This window comes from Physella acuta, unplaced genomic scaffold (genome assembly GCF_028476545.2).
Source record: "Physella acuta isolate Inbredline_101_S28 unplaced genomic scaffold, ASM2847654v3 ptg000453l, whole genome shotgun sequence".
Classification (NCBI taxonomy): domain Eukaryota; kingdom Metazoa; phylum Mollusca; class Gastropoda; family Physidae; genus Physella; species Physella acuta.
The window spans coordinates 700,858-714,599 of NW_026731972.1; the positions used below are offsets into that span (position 1 = coordinate 700,858).

At 34.1% G+C, this 13,742-nt stretch overlaps 1 protein-coding gene across 4 annotated transcripts; it reads left to right on the plus strand.

Moving 5' to 3' along the window:
• The first annotated feature begins 5,014 nt into the window (after positions 1 to 5,014).
• Positions 5,015 to 11,560, plus strand: LOC131943331 (tRNA endonuclease ANKZF1). Of its 4 annotated transcripts, none has more exons than XM_059303380.1 (16): positions 5,015 to 5,133; positions 5,389 to 5,583; positions 5,786 to 5,877; positions 6,035 to 6,131; positions 6,236 to 6,429; positions 6,902 to 7,017; positions 7,113 to 7,260; positions 7,396 to 7,618; positions 7,840 to 7,959; positions 8,061 to 8,219; positions 8,333 to 8,762; positions 8,963 to 9,071; positions 9,341 to 9,439; positions 9,557 to 9,637; positions 10,479 to 10,549; positions 10,930 to 11,560. In XM_059303380.1, the coding sequence occupies exons 2-16, from the start codon at positions 5,418 to 5,420 to the stop codon at positions 11,042 to 11,044; spliced, it is 2,220 nt and encodes a 739-aa protein (XP_059159363.1). In that variant the 5' UTR covers positions 5,015 to 5,133; positions 5,389 to 5,417; the 3' UTR covers positions 11,045 to 11,560. The 4 variants fall into 4 exon arrangements, with proteins under 4 accessions (XP_059159363.1, XP_059159367.1, XP_059159365.1 ...); XM_059303384.1 differs by having other exon boundaries at positions 8,064 to 8,219; XM_059303382.1 differs by having other exon boundaries at positions 5,020 to 5,097.
• The last annotated feature ends 2,182 nt before the right edge of the window (positions 11,561 to 13,742 follow it).

Sequence of the window (13,742 nt, forward strand, 5' to 3'; positions counted from 1 at the left end):
TCCTTACAAACAATGCACAATATGTTACAACACAATTAAAATACAAACAATGATGTCAAAGTCCTTTTGACCTTTAAAATCATAGGTCTAACTTATTTGGGACTTTGATTGTCCTGTTTGACCTTCTCAGTGGCCTTTGATTTGGTGACTCAATATTCTGACCATTTGGATTCTCTATCTCAGGAGGTCTAGGATTTAAATCATTAACTCCAGAATTTACATTTTCTGACTCCAGACAACTTGGTTCACTCATATCAACAGAACTTGGTTGTGGAACAAACTGAGTTGGTGTGAACTGTTCAGATTTGGTGGGATTGACAGATTCACACTTATTATCTGCACAAGTTATTTTTAACTTTATAAGACACAGGTCCTGTACATTGAACAATTTGACCTGGTATCCATTTTTCCTTTCTCCCATAATTTCTTAGATACACATTCTTATTAACACCAAATTCTCTTTCAATGCATGTGTTGTCATGATTTAATGGAACTATTTTTGAATTGGCATCTGAAAGTATTAAATGGCAAAAATCTTTTTCTTTCTTTTGATGTTACCCTTTTAGTTTCTTTAAGTGCTAATGATGTTAGCAAGGTTGTTTGATGATCACATTCCTTCTTACTAATGTATTTGAAATTGCCATATCACCATAATCATTTATTAAGTTACAAATACTTTGTTTAGGCAACTCTGACTGATAATGGACTGTATCTTCTCCATCTTTTATATTATCTTCACAAAGGTTTTATTTCTTATTTAATATGGCCTTAAGTCATCATTCACAGACTCTTCAGGCCAACCATTCTTACAGTACTCATATACTTTTATTAAGCACTCATCTTTTTGTGTTTCTCTTTTAATATCATTCACATTTATATTGGAGTTATCCATGATAGTGAAGAGAACAAATACATCTTCTGGTACATAGCTCAGGCTTTGGTTTTTTAAAGGTAATCTACTAAGACTATCTGCACTATTCTCAGATCCAGGTTTGTATTTCAATTCATAATTGTATGCAGTTAGTGTGATAGCCCATCTTTGAATTCTTGGTGAGGCATGTTCAGGTAGGGTTTTGTTTTCTCCAAATAAACCTAGCAATGGTTTATGATCTGTAAAGATGGTGAACTTCCTACCAAACAGAAACTTATGAAATTTCTTAACACCAAAAATGATGCCTAAGCCTTCCCTATCTAACTGAGAATAATTTTTCTCAGCCTGGTTCAAAGATCTACTGGCAAAAGCAATGGGTCTGTCACCCTTCTCATCCATGTGGGACAAGACTGCTCCTACACCATCTGGTGAAGCATCACATGTTAATATAAGTCTTTTCCCTGGGTCATAGTGAGTTAGTAAGGTGTCAGAAGACAAAGCCTCTTTTGCTGTATTAAAAGCAGTATCTTGTTGTTTATCCCAGTGCCAAGTTGCATTTTTCTGTAGCAGCTTGTACAGTGGTGATAGTTTATCAGACAGATTCCCTATGAACTTTGCATAGTAATTTATCAAGCCCAAAAAAGCTCTTAGTTGTTGGGTATTTTCAGGTTTGGGTGCTTCTTTAATGGCTTTTGTTTTCTCAGGTTGAGGTCTGATGCCTTGTTTGCTCAATATATAACCAAGAAAACTAATTTCTGTCAACATGAATTGACATTTATCTTTGTTTATCTTTAAACCTTTTTCACCAACAATTTTCAATACTTTATCAAGTGTTTTAAGATGTTCAGTGTCATTCTTACCAGTTATGTACACATTGTCAAAGTACACACAAACATTTGGAATGTCCTTAAAAATACTGTCCATGACAGCTTGGAAAATTCCAGGGCTGGATGATATGCCAAAACATAGTCTTTCATATTGGTAGAGTCCTTTATGTGTGTTTATTGTCGTATAGACTTTTGAATCTGGATGCAGTTCTAGTTGAGTGTAAGCATGACTAAAGTCTAATTCAGTGAATTTGTCTCCTCCTGCCAAATTCAAAGAAATTTCCTCAATGTTAGGTATAGGGTACCTATTTAGCTCTATTTGCTTATTCAGTGTAGTTTTATAATCTCCACAAATTCTTATAGAACCATCCTTCTTTAACACTGGCACAATGGGCGACGCCCAATCGGAATAGTCTACCTTCTTTATGATGCCATTAGATTCCAATCTACTTAGCTCATTTTCAATTTTATTCCTCATTGCATAAGGTGGAACTCTAGCTTTGCAGTATCTTGGATTTGTGTCTTTAATGCTTAACTTCACTGTTCTATCATTTAGTAAACCTGAATTGCCAAAAACACTTTTATTTTCAGATATAACTTTATCTAGTGAAGTAAGACTAGATTCTTTTGCATTGGTCAATAAACAAATACTCTCCCAATTTAACTTAAGATTACTTAACCAGTTCCTACCTAGTAATGGTGGTCCATTTCCTTCAACCACAAGAAGAGGAAGTTTAACACTTTGACCATTATAACTTACATGAACCATACACTCTCCTATTACCGGAACATTGTCACCAGTGTATGTTGTTAGACACTTGTGACATGGCTGTAGAGGCACTGATCCTCCTGTGACAGCGTCAAAATCTTTCTTTGTGATGACTGTTAGAGATGCTCCAGTGTCAAGTTGGAAGCTGATGCTCTTACTGTTGATATTAACTAGTACATTGATGGGAGCATGACTTATTGATTTCACAGAGAACAGGTTGAAATCCGGCTGCGAATCAGTTTGAGCATTTTCACAGGTAGAGTGGTTCATTGGTTGGGTTAGGTAGTCTTGGTGAGAGTTAACATAGTGCTGCCTTTGGTTGCGGTACTGTCTTGACTGGCTAGATTTAGCAACAGACGAAGACTTTGCAAAGCAGGCCTTGGCAATGTGACCTTGCTTACTGCACTTATAACAAGTTGCTAACTTGAACTTGCACCGATGAGATGCATGGGGACCTTTGCATCGATGACATTTTTGATAATTATTACTAGATTTAGATCTAGGATTTGAACGAGCAGGCTGTTTAGCATAAGTTGAAATGCTCTGATGGGGTTGATGTTTGTTGACTAACCTGCTGTTTACTGCATGGATCCCTGAAGGCGTTAGAGATTTCGCCGCATCTGATGACTGCTGGATTGAAGTTGCGAGTTGTATTGCTTTTTCTAATGTTAGATCTGACTCGAGCAGCAACTTTCTTTGAATATCAGGGCTGTTTACACCTGTCACAAACTTTTCACATAGTCTGTCAGACAGCGTATCGCCGAATTCACAAAATTCACTTAAATGACGTAAAGCAGCAACATATTCTGATATTGACTCGTTTGGTTGACGAGTCCTACTGTCAAATCTAGCTCGACATAGAAACTTTGATGGGGTAGGCGCATGGTGGTCTGTTAGCAATTTGCTCAGCTCGTTAAAGCTCTTGGTAGTTAGACTAGCTGGTGCGCATAAGTCTTTTAGTAGCCTAAATTGTTGAGGCCCTATGACTGTTAACAAAACAGCTCTCTTTTTGGCTTCTATCGTCACGTCGTTTGCTTCAAGGTAAAAGCTTAACCTATCTAGGTAATCTTGAATGATTTCATCATTCGAATCAAATTCTTTTATTTGGCCATACAGCGCCATTATTCTAGAAATACTTAGCTAATATGCTCTAGCAAACCTCTTTTTTGCGTAAGTAGGTGCTCTTTCTAGTGGATTATTTATCCTTCGTCGCCAATGTGATCGATTGGCAAACACTGACGAGGAGCCACATTGGTTGTTAACAGTCTTTATTTACAGCCATGAAGGGAAAAGGAAGAGGAAGTACGATATACAAGGGACATCACTCAAGATAACAATATAAATATAATACTAATACAAGAAGAGTGAGTTCCCTTGACCTCACAATTATCTCAATCTATTACAATATGTTTACTATATAAATTCCATCTTGTTATGTTAAGAGATGCCTAGAAGAAACTCTGCCTCCCACTCCCCTAAATGTGCATTATTTACACCTTGATTGTTTTAGTTACTCTTCACGGTCTGATCATGTTGTTGTTTTTCTGTTGTTTTTTTTTTAATTTTACGCCAAATGTGCCACTGTCCTAGAAATGCTTGCAGGCTGCGCCCCATTCCCTGCCCCTTGGATATGCCTCTACCTCACCTGTCCCAGTGTTTCTTCCAGACTTTTTTCTCCGGGGGGGCACTTGAAATCTTCGGGGGGGCGGTAAACTTTCTTCGGGGGGGCGGACACTGTTAAAAGTATATATTTTCTATATAAATTATATAAATTTCATTTCGTTCGGGGGGGCGGTAAAAATTTTTCGGGGGGGCTTCGCCCCCCCGAAGAGATGCCTGGAAGAAACTCTGCCTGTCCCCTTCTTTAATAAAGCCGGAACCTCCACTCTCCATAGGCCGCCACAATTGGCGTCACCTTTTTTTTCTTTGGACATGTATCCCCTCCCTTATTCACAAAAAGACTCCACCCACCTTCCCAAAAATAAAATACAAGATCATAGTTCTTAAGTCTTATAGTCCACTACCTCCACCCCTATTTTGTTTTATTTCCGCGAATTAGCAAAAAATTATTATCTTTTCCCTTTGGTTAAAAATACGTGTTTAAAATATAAAATAACTGCTTCTTATGTCCAGTTGTGGGGAAAGTTGTTTTTTTAAAAATATATTTCAAGGGATCCATCATTATAAAACAAAAATGTGGAGTAATGATTGTTTTTAAATACAGGAGTAGGCCCATCCATAACTTAACTGTACAACTCAACATAGTAACAGTCATAAAATAAATTTAATAAGGGACTGTATTTAAAAGCTTTCGTTTGGGATTTTCAATAAATTGAATTTTGATACTAGATCTAGGTTTATTGGTTTTTAACGAAATTGTGTTATCTTTATATTATAGTCTTGGACCTTAGTCACTGTTTCAGTATTACTGCCTACAATAATCGGACAGCTTTCCTTGAATTGCTCTATTTCTATTCTGGTCAAATTCAGATCTATCCACAAAAGAGTTCTGTTGATATGAAGCACTCGTTGCCTTGATTTTAGTATTTTTAAATCTAGAGTACGTTCCCTTGCGGTTTAGTCATTCAGTAAAATTACATACAGGCATTATCACAGCTGATTATCAACTGGTGATGCAATGGCTATAACATGATTTAGTATAAAAAGTATTACAGTTAGAACTTCTAGATATCAATTTTTAATCATTCGTATTAGAATTACTCAATTATATCTAGACCTAGATCTAGATTTAATTTACTGCTAAGCTTTGATTTCATTTGTAAGCCTACACACTACACAATTAATTAATAATTAGCCTAGGCCTAGAAATTATTAGTAAGATTATTTTGTAGGCCTAATTTAAATTTTTATTTAAAACTTTAAAACTGATAATTAATACAGTAGTAACTATACATTTTAAGTTTGAGGAGCCAGTTATAGCAGTATCAACATGAGAGGACCTAGGTCACCACAAAGGCAAGCTCTTGATGGCTATTCTTGTCACTTATTGTTTGATGCCGAAGGAAGCAAAAAATTGCAGGAAATTTCAATTCCCGATGGCAATCCTAGTGTCAGTTTAAATCTTGAGAGAGCAGAAAGGGAGACAAGAACTGAAGGTATTGTTCAGTTTAGTTGCTTTGTTTTATTGTTAACTAGGCCCTTATTTCAATTTTTTAAAGTTTATCTAAAAATGAATACATTTTCAGATTTTAAAAAATAATTTCATTTTATGTGTTTGTATTTAAAAAGAAAATAAATTACTGTACGCATACTCTGCCTTAAAAAGTTTGTTTTTTTTACTTTCCATTCCCTTACTAGATGTTGCAGCTGATCTTCAACTTAAACTTGTGACCTCTGACACTTTGTTTTGTAATTGTTGCCAGACAAAATTTGCTAACAGAGAAGATCAGGTAGATAAACACGGATTTACATTTTTTATTTTTTATTTCTTAAAATTAAATTTAATTAATCAGATTTTACTGTTAACTTTGATTTATTACATATTATAGAAAGAACATATTAATGGTTAACTGTACTATAAAATTGCTCTTATTTTATTTTTGATAGCTTGAACACTACAAATGTGACTGGCATAGATACAATCTTCATCTGCGATTAAGAAATATGACTTCTATTTCTGAAGAAGAATTTGAGAAAATTTCCGGTAACATTTTGTATTATTGATCAAATAAAACAGTTTATCTTTTGCTTTATAAATATAACAAAACTCAATTTTTTTGTTACTTTTATTTTCTTTACTTTGAAAAGGTGACGTTTCAAGTATATCAGGCTCTGATGAGGATGATGATGATGATGAAGACAATGAAAGGGAACAGGTTCCGGTAGCAACAAATGATTTCGAAGAAGAAACTCCCAAGGAACACAAATACCATAAAGTTTTCTTTAAAAATAAAGATGACGAGCTTTTATCAGTGTACAGATGCCTCTTGCATCACAAGAAGGTAATAAAATTGTCAATATGAGCTGACCCCCGACGTAGCATACGCCGCTATTTTATTGTTTTGTTTCCTTTTTTTATATTTTGTGAATTCTGCGACTGAAAATATTTTGCTTTAAAACATTCTCAATAGCTAGAGAAGGACGATTATCCTCACCTTCACTTTCCACTCCTCTCCCCCTCCCCAGTGAAAGCAGAAACCCGTGACGACAGTTTACAGACGACAATGAAAAGATCAAGCAGAACGTGTTATTACCTCCCCTTAGTTTCAAATCGTTTAAAAACTAAATTATCTGCCCCTAATAGCCGTCACTAATTCGACATGATAGTAAACAGCTCACCAGACTGGTGGGGGGTGGTAGCGTGGTGTCTCGCATGGTCCCCATGAAGAAAATTATATATATTGATCCTTATCAATTTAAATAATTTTTGTCATTGTCTACATATTAGCTGTTTATTGCTTTTTAATTCCTTAGAACCCTTTAGAAAACCATGAAGATCTTGTCACTGCAATTAATCAACTACCAAAAAAATTCAAATGGATTGTTTTGATGGTGTCATCTGGCCACTTTGCTGGTGCAGTGTTTTATGGGTAAGTTGCCAGTTTTAATTTTAGCCCTTTACTATTTAGGTTTCAAGACTATTCTTTTTAAACCTAATCTATTGGATTACATTGTTTTACTGTAGGAATGAAGTAATAGAGCACAAAACCTTCCATCGTTACACAATTAGAGCTAAACGAGGCACTGCCCAGTCTAGCAAGGACAGTCAAGGCAACGCACCAAAAAGTGCAGGTGCCTCATTAAGAAGATACAATGAATCAGCATTAGTTCTTGTAAGTAGTGACATATTTATTGAAAATATAAATATTGCTTTAAAGACATTGAATAATATTTAAAATTTCTACTAAATAATAATTAAGATTTTTAGGTTAAGTTTCATGAGAGATTTTATTTTGACCAATCAAAAGGAGGTACAAGAACTGATGTCCAGCTGGTCAGAGCACATTAGACAGTGCGACCTGGTGTTGATGAGGGTGCCAGTGGCCAACAGGGCCATGTTTTTTGGAGGTAAAGATCCAGGGCTCAAGAAAGATGATCACAGAATTCGGGTTATTCCAGTCACAACAAGAAGACCAACATTTAAAGAAATCAAGAGAGTTCACCAACTACTGGCTACTGTAGAATGTTATGGTTAGTTTGACATCAACAATTGAACAGATTTTCTAAACTTTTTAATTATCCTGTACTATTGGATATTTAGATATAATCAATCAAATTAAATTTACAATTTTTAATATATTATAGGCTAATTTCGATGCATTTTTACAATTTTAATGGCCGTATTTTTGTTATTTTCAAGTTAAAGATTATGTTTTGTTTACTTCATACACCAATATCTTTAAATCTTATAGGAAAGAATGCAGAAATCGCTGATTTGATCCCTAAAGCCTTCCAGACTAAAAAACATGCTGAGCAGTCACATGAAAAAGTTTCACAAGACAATAAAGAGAAACAAAAGAAAATACCACAAGGTCTATATTTTAGCCTGTATTTATGTATTTACTTCAGAAATTTTTAAGTGTATTTAAAATGTAGAAATTCTAAAAGAACGTTGACATTTCATATTTTGCAGTAGACAGCTTTGTGAATGACCATGAAAATATGTGTGATACAAAATTAGACGAGGAAACAGATCACAAACCTCGGGAGGCAGAGATTAAAAAAAAGTCAAAGAAAAAATCCAAGAATGTTTTAGTGACAACTGAAACCTCAGAAGAATCTAAAGAAACTGGTACAGAACTTTACTTCCATTTTTTAAAAGTTGCTAGTTAAGGTACATTGTAAATCATTATTAAACTTACAAGTCTGAATTACTGTTTAAGAAAATAATTTTTTAATTTCAAGATGAGGAGACAACTCGTGTGAGAAACTTGCTATTCACTGCTTGTAAAACAGGGGATTCACAACTCCTAGAAAAAACTTTAACAGAGTTTGACAATTCTACAACACAACCACCAGCAGATGTCAGTCAAACAGAGGTAAATCTTTGCCATCAAACCGAGGAAAAGCAAGTTCAGGAAACAGCAAGTAATAATTCAGTTGAAACAACAGATCAGAACAAGCCGACATTAGGAGAACCGAACTCAGTAGAGACAGACTCTTCTATGGCTACTGGTGACAGTACAAACCTCAGACAGTACTCTGCTGCTGTTGTCTCCCTTTTAAACATGCCAGTCTATGAGAGTGGGACAACATTTTTACATATTGCCTCTAAAGAAGGTCACCATGACACAGTCAGGATTTTGTTGGAAGCGGGATCAGACCCCTCTATAAAGTAAGCTACAATACCATACTATGATACAAGTAAGCTACAATACCATAATATGATAAAAGTAACCTACAATACCATAATATGATAAAAGTAAGCTACAATACCATGATTTGATTCTAAATACTTCAGCTTCTACTTGTTCAAATATTGAATACATCAAAATGTGTTACCCATTAGATTCTGACTTTCATAATTTATTGCAGAGACAAAGGTGGTAAAACACCTTATAATTTTGGAGATTCAGAAGTCAGGAATACCTACAGACGTTTCATGGCAATGTACCCTGACAGATATGACTATACCAAAGCTCAGGTATGGTGGCTACTCTAGTTATGCTGCATCTAAGTATTTGAAACTATTTATGTTTTGATAAACCAGTTACCAACCTAAAATCTGAAACTGTTACTCCAGCTCACAAATTTTATTTTTTTAAATTGCCAAAAACAAGAAAAAAAGTTCATACTTTATGTCTATCTGTGTTTTTATAAAAAAATTTTTTTTACATATCTTCACTTGCAGTTATCATTGTTTTCTGCAAGCCATTTGACAAAGAAATTATTTTTATGCCTTCTGTTGTGTAGGTTCCAAGTCCTCTCACAGCAGAAATGGAAGCTGAGAAAAAACAAAAAGCAGCAGAAAAAAGAAAAGCTAAGAAAAAAGCACTCAATGAGAAAAACAAGGTTGGGAGATTACATGACCATTATGTACATTTTTTTCTTAAACATGTATATTTTAAATTTTACCATGTGTTGTTTTTTAAATAGTTTATTTGTAAAATTTATTTATAAAATTTGTAGGAGAAAAAAGCTGCAGAGGCAGTGATGAGGCAAGAAAATCAGGAGAAGGAGAGGTTTCTGTCTTTATCAGACAGGGAGAAGGTCAGTCCTTTCTAATTCCAAGGCTTGTTTTTTTAAGCAATTAATTTTTAAAGTTTAAAATTATCTGTTAAATTCGAGTACCAAGTGGAAAACTTTTTTTCTCAGCTATTTTGTTTCATTCTTTAAGGTTTGTATAAAACATGAATCTATTTGGTGTGAGATCATCTTGCTTAAGTCTCCTTGGTTCAATACATCTGTCACCTCTGTTTCAAATGTTTATCAGAACTTTTTTTTCCACCATCAGATCTTTCAATGCATTCCCTCTTAATAATTGATTATTTCCCCTACAAGCTCCCTAAATTACCTTGTAATTAAAAAGTTATTTTGAATAATTAGCATTGAGAAATAATAAATGCAATAAGTTTAATATTAGAGTAGTTATTCAATTTTCAATTCATTTGTATATTCATAATTAAAAATTATAATTGTTTCAAACCTAACTAATTGTTTACTTTTACTTTATCAAATTGAAAACAATGTTTGAATGTAGGCCTACATTTTAATATTCTAGTTTTTTAAAGTTAGTATTTCAATTTAAAAGAAAGTAGATAGGTTATTTATATTTTATGTGTTTTTTTTTTAAAGTTTAATTTATCATCTATTTTCATTAAATTTACAGTGTTAGGTTTATATATATTTTAATTTTTAACATTTCTCAACATTGGACAAAACATGTTTTTACAGAGCTAATTAAAGTCAGATAAACAACATTCCAATGAACTTAAACATATTTTTTCAGCTACAATTGGCTTTGAATTTTACATAATTTGGCACTTTTGTATTGTGATAATAAATGTTAATCATTAGTTAGAAATTCTAAAAAATTAATTTTGAATTTTAGCGAGCATTGGCTGCTGAAAGAAGGCTTTTACAGCAAAGTATTAATCAAGGGTGTGTAAAGCCAGTTCTCAGGTGCAGTAGTTATCTAACTTTGTTTTTTTTAATCTTTTTTGTTGCCTCCTTTATTGAGCAGAAAATATTTAGAATTGCTTTTTTTTTTTTGTAAATGTTGGCATTTATTATAAATAAATTTATTATTTAAAATTACTATATAGTAATTATACCTTTAAAATTTTTAATCAACATAAAAACAAAACAAGTAGCATTACATTTTTTGACTAAGTAAAGTAGCCTACTGAAATTTTTACAATTTTTTTTTAATAAAAGTGCATTTTTTAAAAATGTTGCTTTTAAAAACTGTTCTTGTACTAATATTTAGCTTGCCTTTCAAATTATTATTTATTGAAATAGTTTAATTTATGTTTGAAATAGAATTATTAAATTTGTTTCAGTCGGTGTTGGCAATGCGGAACAGACATCACAGGAAAAGTACCCTTTGAATATTCAGACTACAAATTTTGTACAACAAAATGTTTAAGGGAACACAGATCTAAGCCATCCAGCTGATAATTTTTTTTTATTTTTTGTTCAAATGACACAGAGATTATTGGAAATAATTTACAATCAATATTTAATTAGTCATTTTAAGCAATAATATATAATTTAAAAAATATGTAAGATTTAACATATGATAATTTTGAGAACTAAATCAAATAAACACAACACTTGTAATGGTATTGGTGTGTTAAAAATCTGGTAAATGGGATGGAAAGTATAACACAGAATTTATTACAACCCTGGTGATGGAAGTATGTGATAGTTTGTTTTAAATTCTCCTAAATTGCATCTAAAAAGGAAATTTTAAAACAGGTTAATGGAAAAAGTGTGTAATAAATATTGAAAATCAAACTTACATAAGCTAATAAATAAATTATAAACTAATATACCATTTTTCTAACCAATCCATTGGTAAACAATGTTTAAAACATAATTAAATTTTCATTATTGTTGTGTATATTGTTTTAAAACAAATGCTTTCCTTGTAAACAAATTTATTTGTCTAAGCTAGAAAAATAAAAATGAACTGTGTGATGGTCTTTTTACTTTTTATCTCTCATAGTAGCTGTTCTAATTCAGACTCTTGTGTCAGAGTTTGTTTGTTGATCCAAAAGACATAAAATTTCAAACTTAATTTTGTGACATAGGTTGCTCCCCTGAATGAACTCTCCCCCCCCCCCCCTTCATCCCCACCCAATCCAAACAGGGTGTTGTGATGCACTGTGGGTAGGATGTAAAAGCCTAGTTCAAGCAGCTGGAAATGTTGGTGCCAGAAATACCCATTCTACATCCTGTAGCATTCACCCAAGGGGTCGTCCATAAATGACGTCACACTCGTAGGGGAGGGGGGTCCGTATTTTTGAGGGGGGGGGGGGCGGGGTTCAGACACACTTTTACATTATAAAGAAGCAATGTTAGAAAACGAATTTTAGACGTTATTTCGCGTTTTAGAAAACTGTTTTAATAAATTTATTAAAATAATCTATTTTGACAGAGTTCAGACAAGATTTTGGAAAAATATCGATGTTTAAAAAAAAATTCAACTGCAATTTTGAGTGGGGTTGTAGGCTGATGTGTGACGTCATTTTAGGGGGAGGGGTCTGGCTTTTAGTGACGATGTGTGGGGGAGGGGGGGGGGGGGGGTAAAAGTAAAAAAAAGCGTGACGTCATTTATGGATGATCCCCAACCGTGTGACCTATTAAAAGAAATTGTTATTTTTAACTGTTGGTGTTTTTTTTTAACCCCATAAAATCATAGTAAGAAAGATATCCCGCCTGATGTTTCAGTTAAAATAAACATTGAATCAACTTTCAACTTGAGTTTACACAAAAGTATTTAGAGGCAATACAAAATAAGTTTTGACACATTCTAAAAACACTCCAATATCATATTTATTGATCTAGTAATATGATTAACGGAATATTTCGTCATGTTATTAGCATAGTTTATGAGTATAAAGATAGAAGATTGTAATGTAAAGTAAAATACTGTATACATAGGTGTATACAAGGGTAGGGAGTAGTGAACAAGACTAACATTAATTTAAGTCCCAGATGTCACACATAGTAAAAGATGTAATGTTTTTTTTTAGATTTTTTTATTCACTTTTCTCCATTGTTGCACTAGTTGCAAAAAAACAGACTATATACCCCCCCCCCCCTAAAATACAAAACACCTTAAACCAAAAACCAGTCATCACCCCATCCCCCTATGAGCTCCAAAAAAGCACGGAGGACAGGACGACCCCTGCATGTTTATTTTCTTTACCATGTCCCTATTCATGCACACTAAATAAACAAAATCCTCTCCCTCGTTTCTATCAAAACCAACTCTTCTACTCTCACTCGCTATACTATTTAAAATCTCTGTTTCTTGCTGATCTGTCCTTTAGTGCTTTAGTCTTGCACGCAAATTGCTGACATCTTTTGGTGCAATTGTAATGTTCTGATTTTTTTTTTTAAATGACAACACGCACATCTGCGTTACTGATAGAAACAGAAGTGCACTGGAGGGGGGGGGGGTCTCGCGTAAATCACCGGGGTCATGGCAACACGCCGTCTTTCTGGTAGAGCATCTGCCATTGTAAAAGAAGTAAGAGACCTTATGAAAATTAGCAATGCGAAAGCTAAAATAGCCCTGATCGGAAAACAACCCCCCCCCCTCAAAATTGCAGTTGAATTTTTCTTAAAAAACGATATTTTTCCAAAATCTTGTCTGAACTCAGTTAACATAGAGTATTTTACAATTTATTAAACAGTTTTCTTTAAAAAAAAACGCAAAAAAAATCGTTTTCTAACATTGCTTTTTTTAAATAATGCAAAAGTGTGACGTAACGCCATCTGACCCCACCCCCCCCCCCCCATCCCCTCCCCCTCATCACACACCGTCACAAAATTACAGACCCCGACCCCGCCTCACCCCTACGAGTGTGACGTCATTTATGGACGACCCCCCTCCAGATTTTCTTCCAGGCATCTCTTCGGGGGGGGGGGGGTGTTGACCCCCCCCCCCGGAGAAAAAAAGTCTGGAAGAAACACTGCCCCCTCCCCTTAGGAACCTTTTATAAAAGGCAAAAAATAATGCTGCGGCTATTCGTACTTCACCACGAATAATTTTAAGGTGTGTCTAACTCTGAGGTCTATTTTATAATGTGACGTCCAGAGGCGTATCCAGGTTTTCGTTGTAGGGGGAGCGGAAATAGCAAAA